This window comes from Astatotilapia calliptera, chromosome 3, assembly GCF_900246225.1.
Source record: "Astatotilapia calliptera chromosome 3, fAstCal1.2, whole genome shotgun sequence".
NCBI lineage: Eukaryota > Metazoa > Chordata > Actinopteri > Cichliformes > Cichlidae > Astatotilapia > Astatotilapia calliptera.
Window position 1 is genome coordinate 12,300,574 of NC_039304.1, and position 23,650 is coordinate 12,324,223.

General features: G+C 43.0%; 1 protein-coding gene and 1 long non-coding RNA gene across 7 annotated transcripts in view; one reads left to right on the forward strand and one right to left on the reverse strand.

Moving 5' to 3' along the window:
• Window positions 1–9,283, reverse strand: LOC113018640 (uncharacterized). Of its 5 annotated transcripts, XR_003271835.1 has the most exons (8): window positions 8,756–9,283; window positions 8,453–8,569; window positions 6,344–6,405; window positions 4,127–4,197; window positions 2,920–3,002; window positions 2,649–2,841; window positions 2,018–2,137; window positions 842–1,326 (listed from the first exon to the last, which is right to left on the reverse strand). It is a non-coding gene; the product is annotated as an uncharacterized LOC113018640 (long non-coding RNA). The 5 variants fall into 5 exon arrangements; XR_003271833.1 differs by lacking the exon at window positions 842–1,326 and adding an exon at window positions 1–835 and having other exon boundaries at window positions 8,453–9,283; XR_003271831.1 differs by having other exon boundaries at window positions 8,453–9,283.
• Window positions 7,535–23,650, forward strand: part of dhx15 (DEAH (Asp-Glu-Ala-His) box helicase 15) — a 25,979-nt gene continuing 9,863 nt past the window's right edge. The window contains exons 1-6 of one of the 2 annotated variants that reach the window (XM_026161833.1): window positions 7,535–7,784; window positions 9,451–9,757; window positions 11,091–11,284; window positions 11,617–11,776; window positions 13,011–13,229; window positions 16,503–16,670. In XM_026161833.1, the coding sequence (XP_026017618.1) occupies window positions 7,774–7,784; window positions 9,451–9,757; window positions 11,091–11,284; window positions 11,617–11,776; window positions 13,011–13,229; window positions 16,503–16,670 (1,059 nt within the window). In that variant the 5' untranslated portion in view covers window positions 7,535–7,773. The other variant, XM_026161832.1, reaches the window with a different exon arrangement.

A 23,650-nucleotide genomic window follows, 5' to 3' on the forward strand; every position in this document is an offset into this window, starting at 1 on the left:
CTCAACCTGCTCCCCCAGCATGCAACAGACTCATAGAAAATCACGAGTACTCACAGATGTTAAAAGATCTCAGCCGCCTCAGAAAATACAGACGACTTTGGCCCTTCCTGTAGAGTGCAGTGGTGTTTTTAACCCAGTCCACTTTATTGTCAGTGTGTACTCTGAGGTATTTATAGTCCTCCACTATGTCCACATCGACCCCTTGGATTAAAGCAGGGGTCGCTGGTTTCCTGGTCCTCCTAAAGTCCACAATCAATTCCTTGGTCTTTGTCACGCTGAGCTGCTGATGATTCTGCTCGCACCATGAGACAAAGGAGTCCACCACAGCCCGCTACTCCATCTCATCACCCTAGCTGGTGCATTCAACCATCGCAGAGTCATCAGGAAACTTCTGAAGATGGCAGGTCTCTGTGTTGAGGGTGAAGTGGAAAGGGGCGAGAACGGTCAAACAACAAAGAACCAATTTTGAATTGTATGTTCAAGCATTTTGTGACCAGCACCTGCCATTTGTTCCCCTTTCTTTAGCTGAATCCAAGTCTTGTCAAAACGGATGGAATTATGAGTGCAGAAAAGGAGCATAGGTTTTTTTTGATTCACCATGCCATAAAATCAGCATGACAAACATGTTGCTAAGTCCAGTAGAAGCATAACTGGATAGTAAAAACACACAATTGAACACTTTCAGTCATGGATTGGCCTCCCAAGAGTTCCTACCTCAACATTATTGGAGCGGTGTGGGATCATCTTCACAGAGAACAGAACAAAACGTAGCCAACGTCCAAAGAAGAGCTTTGAATGTCCTCCAGGAACCCTCAGGAACTATTCCTGAATATTACTAAAAGACATGACAAGAAAGCTTATCTCAGAGAGTTCAGGCTGTGTTGAAGACTAAAGATTGTCAAAGATTGTGATTTTGAAGCTCATTAGATTCTACAAACTCTATTTATGCTTTATACGCTTCTTTTCTATGTATGTTTGCAAATGTTTCATCGCTGCACCTATTTCCCATTTCCTAGCTTTATATAAAGAAACTGTTTAATACTTGATTTTTTTGTTTTACAGTAATCTACCAAACACTGAGGTCAGTACATCCTCCAGAAATCCTGCATTAACCATGTTATGCCAGAAATACTCCAAAATGTTTTCTCAGTGAAGATGAGTTAAGTGTCGGGATCCGCTATTGAAGATAAAATACTTATCACTAAGATTAACCTTGTATGATGTTATAATATGAGTTTATACTTGCTTAGGATTCAGCAGAGACGCTGCCTCTTTAACTGTTACCCGTCAGAATTTCATTGGTGGGTGTTTGGTCTTGTCACCAAGCTGAAAGATTAAGCCCCCCCCCCCAGAGAGCAAAAGAAAATTGCTGAGAGCTGTTGTAGCCAATCATCACCACGACAGATAAAAATGAGGCTACAGAAGTAGCCCATGCCAAAAAGTAATCTTAGCCCCTTATCTTTGACAGCGACATCCCTCACTGTATTGCGAGTAAAAAATGTGCTGAAATCACGTAGGTGTGTGTTTGCATCTGTATATTTGTGTTAAAAGATATCAAGACAAGAATAATTCCTCTGTGTGCGTATGGCCATTCTGTGATTTCTGTCTCTTTGTGCTCATCTGATACCCTTACATGTTTAAGATGTTCAAATGCCTTGTGTAGTATTGTATATATTATATATAGGCTTGTCAGTATTAACTCGCTTTGTTCTGTTCCCTGGCCACCCATTTATCGCACTCTGGAGCATGAAAAGTGGGAGACACTGGCCAGGTCACTGCAGTGCTCACTGGCTCTAATAAGTGTGAGCAGGGTGCCAGGTGGATGTAGGAGATTTTGACACCCCATCATCTGTGGGTCTTCTGCAACTTCGAGGGATGGGGGCGTTTGAAGTCAGCAGTTTCCAGGCCAACCATTCAGCAGGGTTAATTACTATACCAACCAGGTGCCCCCTACCAGTAATGATCAGCGCCCTTACGATCCATTCACCATTCACTCACCTTGCTTTTTTACGCTTACCTGAGTTTTATATCATGTAGTCCCTTTGAGACACTAGAGTTCACAGAGCCATGCAGGTTTGCTCTCGGGGTGCTGCAATTTGAGGACTTTCTGCTCTGTTGCTGACAAGGCTGTTAATATCTGAGACAATAGAAGAAGAAGAAACACAAGATACATGTGTCAGTCATCTTTTCTGTACTTGTTAGGATGGAGTTTCTAAAGTATCAACGATGCACTCTGCATAATTGCCCCTTTTATATAAGCTGTTGCTGCAATGAGTGTGTTTATTTTGTATTTGTTAAAGTGGACTGTTTATCCTTTTCTTTACCATCTGTGTTACAGCTATACTGGCTGAATTCTTATTATGATGCCCACATTAAATATTGCCAAAGTTTGATATAATGATGTCAGCATATGTGCATGTAATCCCGATGGGTCACAGCCCTGGTTTTTGCTACTGTTTAAGCTATATGATGTCAAAAAGAAGAGATGTAGTGCTTGAAAGATTAGTTGTAAAACAGCTGGTTGATCATCTGCAGAGGAAAGGTTTATTTGAAGACTTATAGTCGGGATTCAGAATTCATCGCAGTACAGAAACAACATTAGTGAAGGTCACGAATGATCTTCTTATGGCCTCTGACAGTGGACTTACTTCCTGACATCTGGTTTGTCCTGCCAGATGTTAGTGCAGTGTCCGACATGACAAGTTTGGTGGTGGGTCAGTGATGGTCTCGGGACGCATATCCATGGAGGGATGTACAGTTCACTACAGACTAGGCAGTAGAATGATGAAATTCTTGGAGCCATTGTCACTCTACGCTGGTGCAGTGGGTCCTGGGTTCCTCCTGTTGCACAACAGTGCAGGCGTGATGAGGTGAGAGTATGCAATGCTCTGCAATGACATTCCAGGAAAACAGACTAACCTCCTGCTTCATTTTGATTTTTGGGCTGTCTTTGCAGGTTGATCATTTTCCTTTCCATCAAACGATGTGGCATCCCTGCATTTCTAACACATTAACCAGTCTGCATCAGTATAGATATCCAGTGTTCCTGTAATTTATCTGAGCAGTGTACGGTACTGTGCAAAAGTTTTAGGTAGGTGTGGAAAAAATGCTGTAAACAAAGAATGCTTTCAGAAATATAAATGATTGTTTATTGGCCCCAAATGTATTCTGCAGCAGGACAACAACCCCAAACATACAGTCAAGTGACCATATATTAAAATAAAGTCTAAAGCTAAGCTAACTTGAGCAGGCTGGACCCTTGTACGTATGAAGGTCATTATCACCCAGCGCTTAAGCTGCAACATAAAAAGGAGGCTAACAGAGTTTATTGAATATGTAAGATGAAATATAAAATATATAAACCTATATAATAATGAAAAATAAAGATACATCCTCGCAAGACAACTTAGGCATTCCTTCAAGCCTTATGCTGCCATCTGAACTTCTGACCTTAGAGCCCAGGCAAAGGCCAGTACCAATTACCAAAAATGGCATCAGTCATAGTAATAGAGAAGTTTCATCACAAAGTACTGTCTGCCCAACTCCTGAAAGTTCTTTGCAACCTGCAATGTATTCAGTTTCCAAATGTCTTAGTGGAAAGACTGAAACTGACAACACTAACAACAACATGGCTCCCGGGACCCTGCTGGGAAGCAAGGAAAGCAAACTCTGAATGTTGGAGGCACGAGAACTTGTGGACAGCCGATAAGCAAAAAGGCCACACGGAGGGTCAGCACGTAGTCACACCATACAGTCAGATCTCTATTAAGATAGGAGATGGTGGGCCAGTGTGATAAGAGCTGACAGGACCTGCTGATGTGATAACAGTGATGGGGCACCAGCTGCAGATGTCACTGTCCCTAACCAACAGGGGAATTGGACTGAACTTTTTCTGGATGAGAGCGAGGTAGTCCTCAATTATGCTCAGATTTCATAGAACTTTGGTAATTACAGGATACTGCTAATGCGGAAACATTTTCATATTTAATGGTACAGTGGGTCATTTTTTTAGTACATTTAAAAGAGAGAGAAAAATAATGCTGTATTGATTATTTTTGCTTCCTCATCTCAAGCCTCTTAACACTCAAAAACAACATAAAAGTTAAGGATATATTAAACAACTCACCTCTGTATCGCTGTCATTGGTCAGAAGTGACTCATCGACTTCTGTTGGGTTCCTCTCACAAGGTTTTATAGCTTCCTCCACAGTAAATGGACATAGACACATATTAACAGCAGAGTTAAATAGTGGACTGACAGGGTACGCTCACTACAGCAGCCAAATCAGAAACAAGGCTATAGGACTGTTTTTAAAGCTTTACACTCCCTGGAGCACAATGGCCTCATTAATCGCAAAACTGGGGAGGTTTGGATCCACCAAGAATCCTGGGATATGACCATCTGGCCAAACTGAGTAACCAAGCAAGAAGGGCCCCTGCAGAGATGGCAGAATGTGCCAGAAGGAGAACCATCGCAGCAGCACTCCATCAGTCAGGTTTTTATGAAGCTAGACCGAAAGAAGGAAACTTGCATGAAGGACTTCTGATAGTCTGCTTGGAGTTTACCACAGTGTGGCCATTTTAAAAGTGAAATGAGGAGCAATGCCTAATATTTGCCAGACATAGTTGTCATTCTACTGAGGGGGGGGGGGGTAAGGGGGTGCTTCTCAGCAGCGGGGACAAGGGGGGGCCAGTCTACGCTGAAGGGAGAGTGAATGCTGCCAAAGCTTGCAGCCAAGACAACACTGGGTTGGAGTCGTGAAGCCAAGACACTTGTCCTTGGCATCAGGACAAGCGTCTGACTGTCCTTAAAGCCCAGACTTAATCCTCCATACAAAATGGCATCCAGTGTGATGAAGCTTGACAGCATCTTCCAGGAAGAATGAGATAGCCTGCCCAAATCGAGGTGTACAAAGCCTGCATAGACCTAAGAGTCTCTTCACCGAGTCCTGCATGACAATGATATAACAGCTCCTTCTGTATTGTAAGCCCTGTGGTTTAAAAAAGACGGAACAACCAGCAGCTTCCTTCAAGTTTGTCTTAACTTTTCACTTTCGAATGAGCTGGACTTGTTTTCCCACTCCACTTCTCCGTCATGCATCCTCACTACTTCATTACATCCTCCTCATTCCCACAACCTGCAGCGTGCTTACATAGATTCCTGCTCATTTGTAGACATCAAAACCCGAATCATTTTTTCAGTTTGTAATTGCCTAAATAAGTGACTTTTCGCAGTTAAGCTAATTCTATATACAGCATTCTGAACGTTTGGGAAATGATTAGCATATTTCCCTGCAACGCCAGCTGCCTACGTGCTAAGCACACTGAATTTACCGTTGTTCAGTATTTCAAAACGCCTGATCCTTATGATATTTCATTGGTTGCCACAAGGCTTGTTAAAACTTCTTGTTAATACGGTATTGGTTTATTATGCAAAGCCACAAACTGCTTTGAAGTATGTGTAGCTAACATGGATACACGCTGATAAGATGGAAATACATGACCTAAGTAGCACAGCAAGTTCAAGTTAACTTAAATATTACAGAATTATTACTTATACTACAAATTACTCAGGCTAATTCACTGTGCCCCTCTCTCAAACTAAAAAAAAGGAATCATAAAACAACTACAATGTCATTTTGCATCTCTCTGTAGTTTTGTTTTGTGTGTCTGTGATAATTTGCCATCTCTTTGTGCTGGCTTTGCATAACGTTGTAGTCTTTTGTTGTCATTTTCTGTCTCTTTTTAGCTGCACTGTCTCTTCAGGTTGGGCTTCCCACTGTGTATTTCTTTTGTAGTACGGTTGTGCATCCACCTCTTTGTAGCTGCTTTAGCTTTGAGTCTCTTTGTGGTCATTCTGTGCTTCAGGTTCTGAAATGTTACTTTAGGTGATATAAAGGAAAGTTTCAACAAAAGTCCTGGATTTGATTTGGATTGAAGCGAGATATGTTAGCATTCACTTAAAACAAAGGCTGATGAGGACCTCATGACCCCTGTGATCCCTGGCGCTGGCCATCCTTTCTCCATATGTTCTATCCTAGACAGATTTAAGATACTGCCTGGCTATGTTGATTTGCCCCCCATCCATGCTCTCACTGCCAGATATGTTTGCCAGAGCTATTTCATACACAATTGCACTGATATTTAATAGCCTGTGAAAGAGAGGCAGACAGCAAGGTAGAAAATTGCCCAGTATTTTAAATTATCCTTAACTTTTATACCAATATTACTTTATAGCTGTAGCGTTGACTTCTCTTTAACCATCACCATCAATCCATCAGCTATAAGCAATGAACCATCTGCTATTATACAGCTTGTTAGCAAAGTCCAGGCTGAGTAATTACCTGTGTCAAAAGCGATGATTGTCTTCTGCGACGGATTATTCATCACTTTATAACTGCAGAGACTGAAAGAGGGATTTTGAAGTCATTCTAACAGAGCCTGCGAGTATTTTCCACAGTTGTCTGCTTAATTCACACAGACACACACATACAGCATGAATTATTGATAAGAGCCCTCAAACTTATTGGGTTAGTTTTAGACAAGTGGTACATGTGTATGAAACTGAAGATAATAATTAGGCTAATGCACCCATTAATGAAAAACTGAGTGCATGACAATACATATCCTGATGGAGGCAGCCAAAAAAGGGTTTTCAAAGAGTGTTAATTAAGAGGGCTTTAAATGGATACGAGGACCCTGCGACGGACCGGCGACCTGTGAAGGGTGGATGGATGAATGAATTGATCCACTCACCTCTTTTCAATCTAGATGTGTTTATACACCACTCTAAATTTAGTCATTAGTTATTATTAACTTCTGGAACTCTTCCACATTGAGTCGTTTGTCCTGTCTCCCTCCCCTCACCTCCAACTAGTCAGGGCAGATGGCTGCCCTTCCCTGAGCCTGGTCCTGCTGGAGGGTTCTTCCTGTTAAAAGGGAGTTTTTCCTTCCCGCTGCCGCCAAGTGCTTGTTTACTTTGTTTTTATTGTCTTTAACTTACAATAAAAAGTGGCTTGAGGTGACTGTTGTTGTGATTTGGCGCTATATAAATAAAATTGAAATTAACCGATGGATATAAGCTCATTACTTAAATCAAACTGCAAATTGTTTTTGCATGTGTTATTTGTTATTTGTGAAGTCAGTGTTTGCCTTAAGTTAACTGAAAATAACAGAATATATGAACATGCACAAACAGAGGCTTTTGAAGTTTATTAGGCACGTAGAAAAGCAACTTTGCAGTGGCATGTGAACCGGCAGCTCTGCTCTGGTTATGTGAAAAATATTAAGTAGATACAAATATGTAAATTTAAAGGTTAAAATACAGCCTTGAGTCCCCGCAGAGGCTTTAAGGGTCCCCACCAGTTTTACTCCCCAGAACAAATGTTTGCATTCTGATGTGTTCATATAGATTTTTTAAATGTATGCACATTAAAAATATTTCCAGATGATTTGATCTTTTGTTGACACAAAGCTCTGAACTGAAGGGGGCGAGCCTGAAGTAGTGCCCGTGTCTGTATGTGTGCGTATGATGTTGTTTGGCGGGCACATCATCCCGACTCTCCTCGAGAGAAGCAGCGGACCTCCTGCATCCTCCCCCACATCCCAAACCCGCTGCACCGTATCTGCAGGCACCGCGATAACCTTCATGGACCGCATTATGCGCACGAGTCAGTAAAGTCGGGACGATTTTGTTTGGGTTTTTTCTTTTTACAGCGTGCTTAGCGGGTCTCACAGTAAAATCGCGGCTTTCGAGTCATTTTTGTCAAGGATAATGATGATGAGGTAAGAGCTTCCGGTCGCCATTTTGCCGGTGTGTAACGGTTTGGGCAGAATCTGAATGGAATAATTAGCCGCTGTTTGGACTGATACCAGTGGGAGATGTCTAAGCGACATCGTTTAGATCTGGGTGACGATTATTCGTCGAGTAAAAAGAGGTCCTCCGATGGGTATGTGACGGTAGTCCTCATATTTTAGCGTTAAGCCGTTTTGCTGTTTTTAAACCTCTGCAGCCTGATTGTTGTTGCTCTGACGCTAACTAGCTATGCTAGCACGTATGCTAAACACGGTCAGCTAACAATTTAGCTCCAGCAGGTAACAAAGTGTTCAGTTATTCTACTGATGGGGTCACATATGGAGGTGAAATTTAGCAATGGTTCTCCACCAAAGCACTTAGCACACAGTCGGTCAGCCATCGGCCTGGTCCTTTCTGCACGTGGCTAACGTCCCATGCTAACCGGTGCTAAGTGTTTCTTTAGTGCTAAGGTCAAAATTTTCGTCACACAAACTCAGCAGGTGATGTTGAGTTCTCGGCTGGTATGGCGTGCAGCGCTTAGTAAAAATCGCACAAGGAAAGTTTCTTATGAGTTGTACACGGGACACCATGCTGGCTGGGTCAGCGTACAAAAGAAGACCCCTGACAGTCGCTGTCATACCCCGGGCTGCTTTGGTACCTTGTCTGCAAGGGTCCGCAGTGTGGATAGGCACCTGCCGGGCCTGGAGCAAGTTGAGGAGGACTCTTGCAGATTCAGCCTCAGGGTCATTGCTGTGCATCTCCCATCGCGTTTGACCTTAGGCGACAGAGAAATAAAACAAACACACGGCAGGAGGCGTTGAGATAAAACAACCCGTTATGTGACCTATAAGAAGTTCAGTGCCATTACTAACGTAAATAAGTGTAAATGAACATGAAGGAGCTATGCGTGTATATTGCAGCACTCCCACAGTCAAGGACGTGAATGCTAAGAGATGCTTACTAGCACACACAAAAAGTCTTGCCACCCCCTCTTCTGACAGTCATGTTTGGCCTCGTTGTCAGTGAATCTCTAGAGTTGTGTAGAGCTGAGAAGTTTTTAGTAGTTAAAATTTAGTTGCATTTGTATTACATATTTGATTAAATTCGCAGCTGAGCGTTTAAGGCTGCCCTGCCATACTGGGCACCACCTTGTGTATCAGAGGTACTAATGTGTCACGTGTTATATAAGCACAGCATCTGATGCATCTGGCCTGTGTGTGTACCCAGCATCACTGTCTAATAATGTCTAGTTATGACACCTCAAAGCTTTTTGCAGCTGATGCGACAGTGTTTATGGTTCTCGTGTGATCTTAAGGCATTTAATATATCCTTTTGCAAAAGAAGCAAGAATACCGTGGACGATTAGTTTATCTGTGACCTTTGCATGCTACACTTGATTAGATTGCTTTTTGCAGTGGGTAAGCCACCGTGAATAAGAATGTGCAGTAACCTTTTCATGGGATTTTTTTTTTTTTTTTAAAGAAAAGCTCTTGACGTGGCCTAACATTTGAGCAATGTTTGTCCCGAGTTGGGCCTCTTGTGTCTAATTATGTGCGTATCTTTGTTTAATGATGTGTTGTTGTGTCGCAAAAAAATCAGTTGGTTCGTGTGGCAGTGCTTCATGAAATCTTAAACTCATGCATCTCGCCCTCACAGGCGCGACAGAGACCGTGACGAGAGGTCGCGGGACCGCGATCGAGACCGTGACAAGGACAGAGATGTGAAGCCGTCCGGGGTGCCTACGAACCCAGCTGCAGGCATCGCCGGCTTCCTTAAGCAACCCGGTATACAGCAGCAGATCAACCCCTTCACTAACCTGCCCCACACGCCACGCTACTATGAGATCCTCAACAAGCGGCTGCAGCTTCCCGTGTGGGAGTACAGAGAGCGCTTCACTGAGATCCTGATGCGGAACCAGTCTTTTGTGCTGGTGGGAGAGACAGGCTCTGGAAAGACTACACAGGTAGAAAAGCAAAATATGCAGCAGTTTTATTTCTATAATTTTCCATTAGCCTCCTCCAATATATATATATATTTTTTAATCTTTTGATGAAACTGTGTCACATTAAATGAAAGCTAGAAATTCTGCGACTAAAATTGGTATAATTATATCTTTAAAAACAGGGTGGAATGAACAGATGATGCATTTTAAACAGTTCCGTTGCTGAGCTGATTCCCAGTTTGCGGTTGTTAAGTTTATTTTAAGTTCTTGAAAGAGCTGGGTTGTCTGTTTTTTATATTAACATGAGAGAAAATTAGAGTAAATCACTGGCTGAGCTGTGGCCTCCTCCTGAGGTGAATATAAAGTATCTTCCAAACACTTGTTAAAATGAAAACGTGTAATCTTGTCAGTGCTTTCTGCTTTGGCAATGGTATAAAATATGTGTTCCTCACAGTCACTGTGAATTTTAAAACCCAGCAGAAAAGCGGTCTCATATAGATGCAACCATAGTAAAGGACCACCAAAGTAAAAGTTGTTTTTAATGTGCGCTAAATGATTGTCATCTTATCACTTTAATAGTGATAAATCATTCAATTAAATCATTGTTAGTGGGTATGTGTGGACATGATTGTCCAGCTCAAGGTTGCAGAGGAAGTGGAGGCCATCACAACTGTCAGAAGGCAGAAGGCAAGATGCATCCTGAACCGGTTGCCAGTCATTCACAAATCCAACAGTTGAAGCTAACATGCATACCTTTGAACTGTGGGAGGAAGCTGGAGTACCCAGAGAACCCACACAGAAAGGCCTTGGCTGCCGTTTGAAGGAACCCTCTTGCTGTGAGGCTGCAGTACTAGCTGCTGTAACACTATAGCTCACTGCAGATCTTTTATTTGCAATGTACTCTGTGACTATTGAATGATTCTGCTGCGTCTTAAGTGAGTTTCTTGTCCTGCACATGAACTCCAGCATATTATACTTGTGCGACAGCGATCCTTGTTCTGCTTTGCAGCCTCGGCAAGCTTGATGTTGCGGATAGCAAGTCAGTTCCTGCTGAAGAAGACAGTGAACTGGGAGAGAATGGATGACTCTAAAAAATATCTTATGTAGCTCCTTTTGTTTTTAGCAGCATAGCTGCAGTAAATGTTTTGACTTTAATCAGTAAAGGCTTTGCAGGACCCAGCAGGTTGTATTAATGAACGCAGTATTGCTCTCTGTGGTTTTAATCAGACATCTGCATTTGACCTTCACATCCAGCGCCCTGCTTTTATCTGACCTGCAGTCCTGCTCTTGTTTCTCGCACATCTATAAACACTCTTTGGTTCAAACAAAAGCCGACTTGTCCGCTGTGTTCCAGATCCCCCAGTGGTGCGTAGACATGGTCCGGTCATTGCCGGGACCAAAGAGAGCCGTAGCCTGCACCCAGCCCAGGAGGGTAGCGGCCATGAGCGTTGCCCAGAGGGTTGCAGATGAGATGGATGTCATGCTGGGCCAGGAGGTGGGCTACTCCATCAGGTTTGAGGACTGCAGCTCTGCCAAGACCGTCCTCAAGTAAGAAGGGTGTTTTTCAAATTAAAGCCTACAGCTGTATTGAAACTGATAATTGCAGAAAACTGGCAAGAATAACAATAGCAGTTTGCTGGTTGCAGTTTCATTCAGTAGCCCGAGTAAATAAATAAGCTGTAATAAAGTAGTCAGGTATAATGTATTAACACAGTTCTGCCCAGAGCACTTTCAAAGGGGAGGATGTCCCTTTGGGATCCCCACTTGCTTCTATTTGAAGCAGGTTTTATTCAGATAATGCGGTTTTACGTAATGATAGAGGGTGAATATATGATCAGGCTTCACAAACCGTGTTTACTGCATGGATGCTGTTCTCCCAGGTACATGACTGATGGAATGCTGCTGCGGGAGGCCATGAACGATCCCCTGCTGGAGCGCTATGGTGTCATCATTCTGGACGAGGCCCACGAACGCACATTAGCTACAGACATCCTCATGGGGGTCCTCAAGGAGGTGGTCCGCCAGAGGCCTGACCTAAAGGTAAAAAAACAGCTTTCAGAAATACACTCAGTTCACTCAATGTTTTTGTTCCTATTGCCTTAATTTCATCATTAGTTACTGCAGTGCTTTTGGGCAGCTGATACATTGATTTTAAGGAGCGAGCTTCCACATGTTCCGGTTTTATCTGTCAATCGTTGTTTTGCATTATTTGCAAAAATGTGTTCCTCTTACGGTTTCTAAAACGCTGCTGGAGACGTACATAATACTTGCCCTAAGGATACATTCGCTCGCAGCCGGTGTTTATGTCCCTCTTCTGTCACTCGTCTCTTTTGTCACATTTGTTGACAGTGTCCTCATGCCTGACAGCTGTGTATCTGCTGAGGGAACGGGGGGAGGAAACAATCCTGTTAGCTTCAGAAATGCAGAAATGTGTTCTGCACTGCAGCAACGGTGGAGATTGCCTCTCAGAGACGTAGGGCTGTTTTTAAACCAGCTAACCAGTAGCAGAACAGCAAACGTGTCGGTGTGGATGGGAGCACAGAAGCAGGCAGGAGTTTTATAGGGTAGAGCGTGCCAGGCATAATTCTCATAAAGCAGATGGATAATGACTGGTTGTTTGTCAGCGTGGAATCAAAGGTTAGATTGTTGTTCGCAGACTGTTAAATGAGGTCTAGGTTATTGGGAATGATCATCCACCCACACCCCTCTATCTCCTTCATCCCTATCGCCTACCGAATTTGAAAGTTTAATTTGCCTTGATTAAGAGCAATTATGATGTCTCGCAGAGCGTAAAGCGAAATGCAGAGACGCTGGCCCCTGAAAATGTTTGAGATTGAAAATGGGAGACGTGTTTCCCATCAGAATCCTAATGCACTCTATCTAATGGATCTGGAGAGAACATTGTGTATCCAACATCAGGAACAAGGACTGTCATAGCTCTGTGTAGGTCACTGACTTGGATTGTAATGCCAAGTACCACATTATAGACGCCATCTTGAGTTTGTGCTTCAACCTAAATTCACAGCGTTATCCATCCCGTCCTCATCTATCCTTTAATTGCTCACACGTGTGTCTACTTAATATATGTCCTCATCCTCCAATCATCATCAAGCTATTTAAAATGTTAAATGATTCCTCATTCGAGTGCTCGCTGCCATGGTGATGTACACTCTGCTGTCTTTACGTTTTCTTTAACCGCTTTCACGAGCACGTTGAGCCTCACAGACGCGTTAACACGTCGCTCTCTCGATTTCCCGTGTCCTTCTCGGTTCAGGTCATCGTCATGAGCGCCACACTCGACGCCGGTAAGTTCCAGGTGTACTTTGACAACTGCCCACTGCTAACCATCCCGGGACGCACGCACCCCGTGGAGATTTTCTACACACCGGAGCCAGAGCGGGACTATCTGGAGGCGGCCATCCGCACCGTGATCCAGATCCACATGTGTGAGGAGGATGAGGGGGACGCTTTGCTCTTCCTCACTGGACAAGAGGTAAACTGCCTTGCAGATTCTCCAGATGTTACTGGTGTCATGTTCTAAACAGTAGAACTGAGTTTATTAATTTATAATTTTATGTCATATGGCCAATCCCAGTTTATTTATTTATTCATTTAGTTTTCAGACTAACAGTCCTAAACACAAATATGGTTAATCTGCTATGAAATAAAAGGTTTAAGCAGCTGGAACTCGTGACTGTGTGCTGTCTGTGCTTCATAGAAATTGAAACCATTAAATCAATTTCATCTTTAAGTTAAGCATCTGCATATTAATCTAATTACATAGATCAGTCGCTCGCATAAACTGTTTGGAGCGCACGCACACACAGGCGCGTACTCTCTGCACAGGAAATTAATAATTCTCAGATTGATAGATGCGTTTTTGGAAACCTCCAGGATTTGTACAGCGGCTGGAGGGAGGAGGAAAAAATAAAACCAAAAAAAAAAAGAAAAGAGAGAAGTGACCCAGATTCTGCCCTTTCCACAAATCTCAAAAATTAAGTCATTTATTTTTTTTTTTTTCCCCTCCCTGCAAATGTTGTCCACTGATGTGTAATGGAGGGCAGGGTCCATGCCCAAAGTGATGAATTTGGTCACAGCTGGGTGAACACACACGCAGACACACACACACAGAAAAGCAGCAACAAATGTTTCAATCTCCTGATCACTAGACAGGAGAAGCCTGACAGATCCAGCAGCGGCCGTGCTGGTGTGAATATCCTCTCAGCATTTTGACAAAATGGTGCTGAGATCATGTGATTAGTGGTGGATGTAAAGGAGGATGTAAGTTTACAATGACGCGTCCCCATCTTTCCTGCAACGTACTAGTTTGGTTGTTGTGGGTTTCTCATTTCCATGGGACAGTGAGGTGTTTATTAGCAGTAATTATTTGTCAGTCGACACCTACTTGGCTGTTGTAGTACACCTACGTCGGTTTCATTTGTCAAAGCAGGATCAATATGCAGCTTGTTACAAACAGGATAAAGTCATTGGGGTGGCATGGTGTTTGAAGTGGTCTCCTTTGAGGAGCGCTAATTGATTTTTAGATTTAGTGGCATCCCAGCTGCTCCGATGAATGAGAAGAAAGGTCTGGGATATTGAGAGGCTGTGCTTTTTTTTTTTTTTTTTTTCTCCTTTGTTTTTTAAGTTTAGATGTAATTTGTTGATTTAAAGTCCAGCCCCCCACACACCCACACCCACACGCTGTGTCAAGCTAAGGTATTACTGACCGCACTCCCACGGTGAGTTCATTATCACCCTCCCCTAATTGGGTTAAAGAAGTTAATGTGTGTTAGGTCTGGCAGAGATGGTTGTTCAAAGGGTGCAGCAGCACGCCCCTCAAGCGCTTCTTAACCTCTTCAGTCTCCCAGCAACTTTGATGTAGACTAATGATTGGGAGGCAGATCCACAGCAAAGCCATAGACTCTTTTTATCTGACTGTTTAATTTATAACAGACGGAGAGGAAATGCACACAACTCCCATCCTCTCTCTTCCGCAGTTTATTTTTCTTCTCTGAGATATTTAGCTTCCATAAACAAATAGAACTGAAGCACCAACTCCAAACAAGAAAGTCGAAACTTATCACAGCTGTCGAGCAAAGATAAGTCCTAATATTTAAGCTTCCCCCTCAGCAGCTAACATCAAAACATGATTGGCGGCGGGGGTTGTTTGCTAGTCAAGAGGAGTTCCTAAATGTGTTGGTTATTAGCTTGGCTGTAGATTGTTGCTTCTGGGGTCACAGGGAGAGCTGGTGGACAGGTTCCCGACACTGGCCAAGTGCCCCTGTGTGTGTACAGACACACGCAGGGGGACACGAACACACATACTTTGTCTCCATGTCCCTAAGGGACTAGACAGCCAGCTTGCTTCCAGCATTTTGGCAAAGAGGTCCACTTTTTTTCCCCTCCATGGCAGCTGCTGCTTCCAGAGGCTTGATAGGCTATTAATACTGAGGCTAATTTTACCAATCCATTCAGATTTACCGTTTTCCACTTGTCACTGTGTTGATTAAGAAGCACATGGCCATCAGCGGGGTTTGACTTAATGCGATGAACAAGGGGACAAACAGAGCTAGTAACACATTCGCAGTCCAGAAGAAAAACAGGGAGGGAGGGGCTTCACAGTGGTCTTTTCTCATATCAAGGTGAGTGTGGCTTCACACGGCGGCTCCAAATGAAGTCAGTTTTAGTCACGCTTAAACTCAACAAAAGCACAGTATGTTTTAAAGGAGGATGAAAAATCCCCGAGAAGTTCAGAATGCATATTTTATTTACGGACTTGGGGATGAAAAGGGTGTGTAGAGACCTCTGATGTGGCCCATTTTTATCTCTGTGAGCGCCACTAGAATAAGTTTGGAATCAAAGGGCATGCTCGTCAGTGCCTCCGCTGCTGCATTGCTCCCACGGGCCTGCAGGTGGTGCAACAGCATCAGCAGTAAAGTGACACCCGTAGCACTAATAATACTGCGGCTTCATGAGATTAAACGATTGGTGTTAAAGGAAGTAAGAGAATGTTTCTCAACGGTGGGAGCTATTCAGAAATGTTCTTTGGGGCCATGCAAGAAACTTCTTAAAACTTTCAGAGATGTTAAAGACATGAAAGTATATCTGTGGGAAGAGTGATAGTGATAATCATATTCCAGGGCTCTGGAATATTTAAGCATATTTAGTAGATTTAAAATGATATTGTCATATTCTTTGGAGAACAGGCCCTAACCCAGTGTTCACTATGGTGCTTTCCTCATTCCTAGTGCAACTCAGGCCTGCTGTCTGTCTGCCAGCCCACCGGCTCTGGAACGTTCAGCTTCACTAAACTGATCTGCCATGATTTGCCGCTGGTTATGCATCAGCGCTGCAGTCTCATATCACATTCCCCCTCTACAATACTGCACTGTGGAATAATGAACCCTGTTTGAGTCTGTCTGGCTCTGTGCGTGTGCCTTCAGAGCATGCGCGTCCATGTTTTCCATGATTGCTGCATTTGACAACAGAGCCACAGGGAGCTCAGCAAAGCATACTGCAGTCCAGGTTTAATTTCCTCCGTGAGATGGAGCGATAGTTAGAACAAATGTACTGTAGCAGGGAATCACGCTTTCCCCCGGCCGCCGCTGCCTCCTCCTCCTCCTCCTCTTGCCTTCCCTCTGTCATCCGGATTCACCGCCATTGTTTATCCAGGTGTTGTTCGCATCCGGCTCAATTTATTTATTTCTTTTGGCGTTTGCATACACAAGCAGCACCTGGATTAATTGTCGTGCTCCCAATCTTTCAGGAAATCGACGAAGCCTGCAAGCGAATTAAGAGGGAGGTTGACGACCTGGGGCCCGAAGTCGGAGATATCAAAATCATCCCGCTGTACTCGACGCTGCCTCCACAGCAGCAGCAGAGGATCTTTGAGCCACCCCCGCCCAATAAACCAAATGGCGCCATCGGAAGAAAGGTATAGCTGCCCTGTTGCTATAAAAACACACAGAGGGGGAGGTAGAAACGGGGAGATGGGCGGGAGGGGTGGAGGCTAAGTGAAGAGAAATTGAGTGTGGTTGGTGTAGAAAGGCCAGATGGGGAATAAGGTGGGTAAAGTGAGAGAGCTGGAAGGAAGGAAGGGACTGAAACTTTTTTCCCTTTCTCAGCTTTAGCACAGAACTGACTCACACAACATATGCTGCTTTTGTCAGCATGCAATTCTCTGCTCTAAATTATAACTGGGGTATTACTCATGCCCTCCGAGCCTGAGGAAAGTACTGCATTCTCAGTCGTTTTTATCTTTCCTCTACATTTACACAGAGCCTGCTGGTACTGGGGGGAAAAAAAACAGGCCTCAGACCTCTGCTTTATAAAACCGTGTAAAAGATGCACTTTATATGGGATGACCGAAAACAGGACTCTTCTTGCCGTACACCGTACAATCTTCCTTCAGTCACTTGATCGCAGAGGAGTGGATGATCCTTCTATTGATACAGACACGAAAGAGTTCCTCTCTTTTGTGTGACAGTTTCTATTCACAGGGGCTCATAACCACAGCAGCAGCAGCAGCACCACCTGCACCGTCACACTGTTGGCTAGGGATCTGACAGAATATCCGAATCTCATAGCTGCCAGCAAATGAGTAAACACTCATCCCAACATCTGATAGGGGACGGTGTTGATGAATGACTCATTGCTACAACCCCTCTAATTGAGGCAGATCAGGCTGACATATGAGCAGCGAAAATATTTATGGGCTGTCAAAGTTAAATATGTCACATTAAGCAGGTCGGCCATCAAGTTTGTATTTCTTATAGGCTTGTGTGGTATCTTTTTTTTCCCCCTAACTTACTGACATTTTGCCAGGGTTTATGGCATATGATGGTATTTATGTTTAATAATGAATAAAACCAAGAAAAAAACTGCCATTACACTCCGGCGAAGAGCAGTTTATTACATGACATGTTTCCTTACAAAAAAGAGAAACCTAAGAAATTGCAGATACATGTTTTCGTTACAAAAAGGACAGATTTTTAACTTTCCAACAATCCTCGAACTAACCAGGTGTAATATACGTTTCCTTCAGGAAAAACGACCACATATAAGCAATTTATTCAATGTGTCTCATTTAAAAAATGATCCTAAATTAAACTGCTGTAGATGATTTATAGAGGAGTGTGTAAAACACTTATTTGTAGCAGTTCTGAAAAAGAAAAATGGAAATGCATAACTGGTGGCCCGGTTATTATTTTTTCTTCCTGTGACTATGTTGTATACACTGATTCCAGTACTTTATAAATGTTTTAAAATCAACAAGAAATTAGAAAAAAAGTCCTTTAAATTCTTCATCTATATTGTTTTGTTTCTTATGGAGGCACAGGACTTTGGGGAATATAATACGTGAATGCCATACTATGTAACAGTGGTTACTATATACAGCTGGAGCACTGCATAGCCACGTCCAGTGCAGGTTAATACTGTAGACACTATGACTTGTAGAAAGAAAGCTGCTAGTGCTAGCTCTGCAGCATTTAACAGCAGTGTTTTGTCACATTTAGATGAGTTAGATTAGATTAGTAGCTAACTGCCTCTTTCCTTAGATACTTGTCAAACGGTCCTGTGACTCTGCTGCTGCAGGCACAGACAAAGTGGGCTGAATAGACACAATCCACCAGTGGTGTTGTCAAACTGGCATTTTAAAGAGTTACGCTCTTTAGCCACCTGTCTGTGGAGGGAAACAGTTGTAATTTCAACTGGCTCTTCACGAGCACATACTTCCTTCTTTTTGCTTTGTGTTTTTGTTCACTTCCAAACATCTGTGTTATTTTAACAGAAAGAGGAAAAGCTGTGATATTTATTTTAAACACTATCGAAAATCATACTGTTGGGATGTATAATACCCTGATGTACCAGCGCACTGCCCAAGCCTAACTTCCAGCAAGGCCCACACAGAGGTCCTCCCCTCGTGGTTTAGATCATACATTTGGGCACAAATCCCTCCTCCAATTACTGTCCTGAGCCTTGAAATTTCTTCAGGCTTTCTGTTTAAATGAGCTGCATGTGTGCTGCAGAGGCTTAAGTGGCCCAGTATTGGATAAGATCTTTTTCATAAGTTCAGATATCATTGCCAGTATTTTCTTTTGCCGTTCAAGGGGATGTTGATGTGAAGTATGGCCAGTGTTGCTTAGGGGAAGCCTTTTAATATTACTTTGCTCTGGCAGTGGCCCCCGTTTGGTTGCGGTTGTATATGGACATTTGTCTGATGTGCTAGAGCTCACCCCACTGGGACTGCACCACTTAAATAACAGTGATGTTGTTACCTTGCTCTTCTCTTGGTGGATAAATTTCGTCGATGTCTTCACGATACCCATGTGTTCAGTTCATACATGAAATAAAGTGAATTTGCTGGTCCTCACTGTTGAGCCGGCGAGCACTTTGAGCTTCAGAGCAGCAGTTTGTCCTTCCCCCCCCCCCCCACCCCCCATTTGTCACGTGCCTGTTGAATTGGTGGAGGTGGCATCTAAAGTTGCCACGCTTGAAGTAAATGTGCTTCTCCTCAGTGACTGACTGAGCGACTCATCAAGTGAAAAATGCAGAGATGTCATCTAAGCCAGCCCAAGAGAAAGTAGTGAAGAAGAATTAAGGTTCGCCACATCTGCCACTATGCATGCTAACGACTGCATTAGGCACCCCTCAATTAACATAAAGCACTAGCTCGTCATTGCTCTATTTCTCCAGGAAAGCCACTGATCTTCCATTCTGAGCAGTTTTATCATTTAAAATCAAGTCAGAAATTGAATAATTGCCAATAAAGACCATAATCTCGCTTTGCTTTCCAGCATCTCACAGATTGTCTCTAATAAGTGTGCTATGATGAGTGTTAGGATTGTTTTTTAGCATTGTCACGTTTGAAATATTTCCTCCAAATGTCACTTTTCTATTCTGTTTCAATGAGCTTTGAGTGTGGGTGCAGCGACTCTGCACGTTCTGCTTCCCTCGGTCAGGGGAAGGCTTTATTTGTCAACAAGCACGCGTTCCTCAGCAGGGGATGTGAAAGATGGCCCGAGTTAGCTATAGTACTTGCTCTCTTGCAGGTAATAACCCAGACATAACATGCAGAGATGATGTTCTAATGATATTACTGATGAAGAGGCCAGGGTTATCCAGTGCAGCAGCAGACTGGAAGGAGCAAGCCTGCGTTGAGTGTAATGGGCCTGGCCTGGATAATCCTTCAGAATCAATGCAGTCAATGAGGTCTCACCCATATGATCATGAAATGTGAGAGGGTGTCATGTGAGGCATCTGCTAGAGCAACTGACTGCATCCCAACACGCAGGAGGGTGGCAACCTTCACTAGGCTTTCTTTTTTTTTTAACTGGACTTTGAAGCTTTCCATGCCTTTCATTGCTCCCTGAGATGTTGGCCGCTGACATATCTGTCCGATCGCCTGATCTCGTCCCTTTTTTTGGCCGGCTACTTTAATCCCAGACTGCTGCTGCGGGTAATTGGTCTCCCAGCCATGTGGCTGTTTTCAAACTTTAGGTCACCAACAGCCCTTCAAGCTATTACCTGTCGTTGGGATCGTTTTTAGGTACCTTGTGATTCTTTGCTTTGTAGTTCAGAGCCTGGGATTGTATTTTTTTATATATACCTAAAAGGAAAAGGTGTCCTTCTTTTACATTTACATAAAACCTGTCTCCAGTAGCTTAGAGACCTTTTAAGAAGACGTTTCCACTACATGCATTGACTCAAGTATGTTTCACTTTGTTTGTTTTCCACTGTGATAAAATGCAAGAAATGCCCAACGTAGTTAGCACAAGGAAAGGATGAGCCATTACTGACCTGGATGGGGTATTATTATTACGCTCTTTATTATGTGGTTATATTGTCTTGTTAACTATGCAGAATATTTTTCACTACACTTCTTGGCCGTATGCTACACCCTCCATTTCTTTGACTTCACGTGAACAGTTTTGTTCGGAGCCATTCTCACTCCAGCTGTCTGTAAACAGCCTTGTTACAGTTGACCTCTTACGAGCGTTTTCATCTCCATTCTGTGCCACGAGATGACCGTACCCTTGTTTCTGTAGATCAGGGGTGTTCAATTAAAATTTAATGAGGTCTAGTTAGAGAACATTTCCTCACACAAAGCTTTGCAATATCATAAAGTATTAATATACAGTCAACAGTTGGCTGTCAAGTAAAAGGAAGTTAAATTCAGCATTATTTCAGTAATGTTTATTATTCATTTTCACAATAAAATAATAAATGTTCTTTTCTTATTTCAAGTAAAATAAGGTTTGTGTTCATAAATAAAAATTTTAAAAAAGCAGTTCAGGTTTCCCCTTCTTTTTTTTCATCAACTACATTTTCCATGTAAACTAAACTAAAATCTATTTTCTCTCTGATTCCCGGACTTACTGCTCTTACAGCTTGTGTCTCCTCACTTAGTTTTCCTTTTTCACACGCGCTCTGAATAAATCTTTTAATTGGCTGAGAAGCATCATGCGGGATAAATTACAATGCACACACATTGATTACCTTGAAGAAAAAGGAAAAGGCGGCGCAGATTCAAAGTAATCTTACGGCAAATATGAGCAAAGTTGTGCAGAGTAAAATCGAAGCGGTAATAAATTAAGGTCTAGTCGTGGCTTTGGGTTCTTGAAGAATAGCATCTTGGTCTGGAGCGAGGCTCATCCCAAGTTTAAACTGAGCATTTAGAGCAGTCTGAAGGTTTGAGTCAGGGGGATTTTTATTAATATGAGCATACTCTATTGTAATGACATGAAAAGCCTTTTTCATTCTGTCTTCTTTGTTTCAAACCTCCGAAATTACCTGAAACTTTGATATTTTTTTTTGCAGACTTAGTTTCAGGAAGTTGTTTGCAAAGTGTGTGAGAAACACTGGGAATAAACATTTTAATCTTTGACAGTGGTTTTATATTACTACCACAGATTCGCAGCCTATTGCTGTGGCAGTAGGCCATGATTGTACTTTTAGCTTTTGAACCGTTTGGCCTGTTATTTATAAAGCCTCTAGTACTTTCATTTAAATCTAAATTAAAATAGCCAGGAACTCCTTGTATAAAAGCCAACCATTTGGCAGATAGTGCCATGTGATCAGTTTCATACCAGCATTTGCCATCTCTCTATTTGCGGGCTTGCATGCTAAGGGGAATGTGGTTTCGACAGGTGAATTACTCGAGGTCAAGGGCTGAAAGAGGGGAAAAAAGAAGCCCTCTCTGGCATTAATAACTAAATAGTCAGGCATTCTGTGGCTGAAGTAAAATCCTCGCTTAAAAGGTGGGATTTAAAAGTCTCCAAGGCTCACAGCTTGAAGACAGCTGAAGAGGCACAGCTACAAAGGAAGTGTGTCAAGTGTGCAAAATTGGTTCTGTGGACCTGTATCAGCAAAGACCACAGAGACCTGTTTGGTTTTGTGCTTGGCATTTTATTATGAAGACTAACCAAGAAGCGCGGACAGCTACCACCAAATTGCTCCTCAGGTCAGCCTGCAGCTTGTTCCTGACCTGGTAAATGTTGAGCTGGCCAGAAGGCGGGGGCTAAGTGTGGAGGCATCTTTATTTTATTTTTTTCACCCCAGAAACCCTCAAATTTTAAACTGGCAGCTGCCAGCAGAGTGGGCTGTGACACTGCCCCCACCGCCTTGATGAGTTAAAAAGGTTTCTGTGTCCGGTCAGTTTCCAGCGTTATATAAGCAGAACTGAGCCTGGCAGCGGTCAAGGTTTGCGTGAGTGTAGCTGTAGATCTGCCTGCCTGCTACTTTCCCTCTGTTTGTGTTTATGCTGACAGTGAGAGACCCATAGTTTCATGTGACTCATTCAATGCACATCTTTTTTATTTGCTTCGATTCAGCTGTCATTTGTCATTGACATCTTTGCTGTTTGGGATCATTCATCATCTCATAAACCAAGCAGCTAATTTTCACTTATATTCTTATTTCCTTTCCCGTTTTTTCTCTTCCTTAAACTATTTTTAATCCATCAGCTCATAACTCCTGAATGCCTGGAATGAAAATAATTCTGCAGATTTATTCAGTTGCTTTTTTTATTAAGCGATATAAGTAACTACTATTTTCTTACAGCTCTTGCAATGATCGGGGATAACATTATGACTGCAGTGAATAACCCTGATTATCTCTTCATCGTGGCACCTGTTAGTGGGTGGGATATATCAGGGAGGAAGTGAATATTTTGTGCTCAAAGTTGATGTTTGAAGCAGGAATAATGGGCACGTGTGTGGCTTTGATGGGAGACTAACACAATGTTAGGCAGTTGGTTATAATGGTACGCCTGATTGGTGTACATATATTGTGTAGCAAAACCTTGATTGACACAGTCTTCCAGAATATTTAGAACTAAATTAAATGTGAGATATTTTCAGTGTTATTTGCCTCTGGTTGTGTTGCAAGTGTGGCTTTGAAGGAGCCGGCATTGCAGCGTTGAGGGGTAAGTTGGCATGTCTGCAGACAGCGGTGTCGCACATATCAAGAGACGCGTTTTCGGTTCACATGAGAGATTTGCAGCAGCCCTCAATTAGAGGGGAGGAAAAAGATGTTTTTGATGAAAGTGCTAACCACTGTTGCACACCATGTTTTAAAAAGCAGGCCACCTAACAGAACCCATTAAATTAAGACTGCTCTGTGGGTTTGAAAAGCTTTCCAAAAGAGGGAAGCTGACATCCCAACAAACCCAGCGACATGCCGGAGATAGAGACTCCAGCCACACACACACACGTGTGCACACAAAACTCGAGTAATTTTTATTCGATGAGACACCGAGCACCAAGCCAGCACTGTGCACAAATCTGTTGATAGCACTAGATTGCAGAAACTGTTGTGGTGTCGCTTTGTTGGGCTCGCTCGGCAGCCTGCAAACATTGATCTCTGCAGACTCATTGAGCTGGCTCACATCAGAGCAGACGCTGATATCCACGT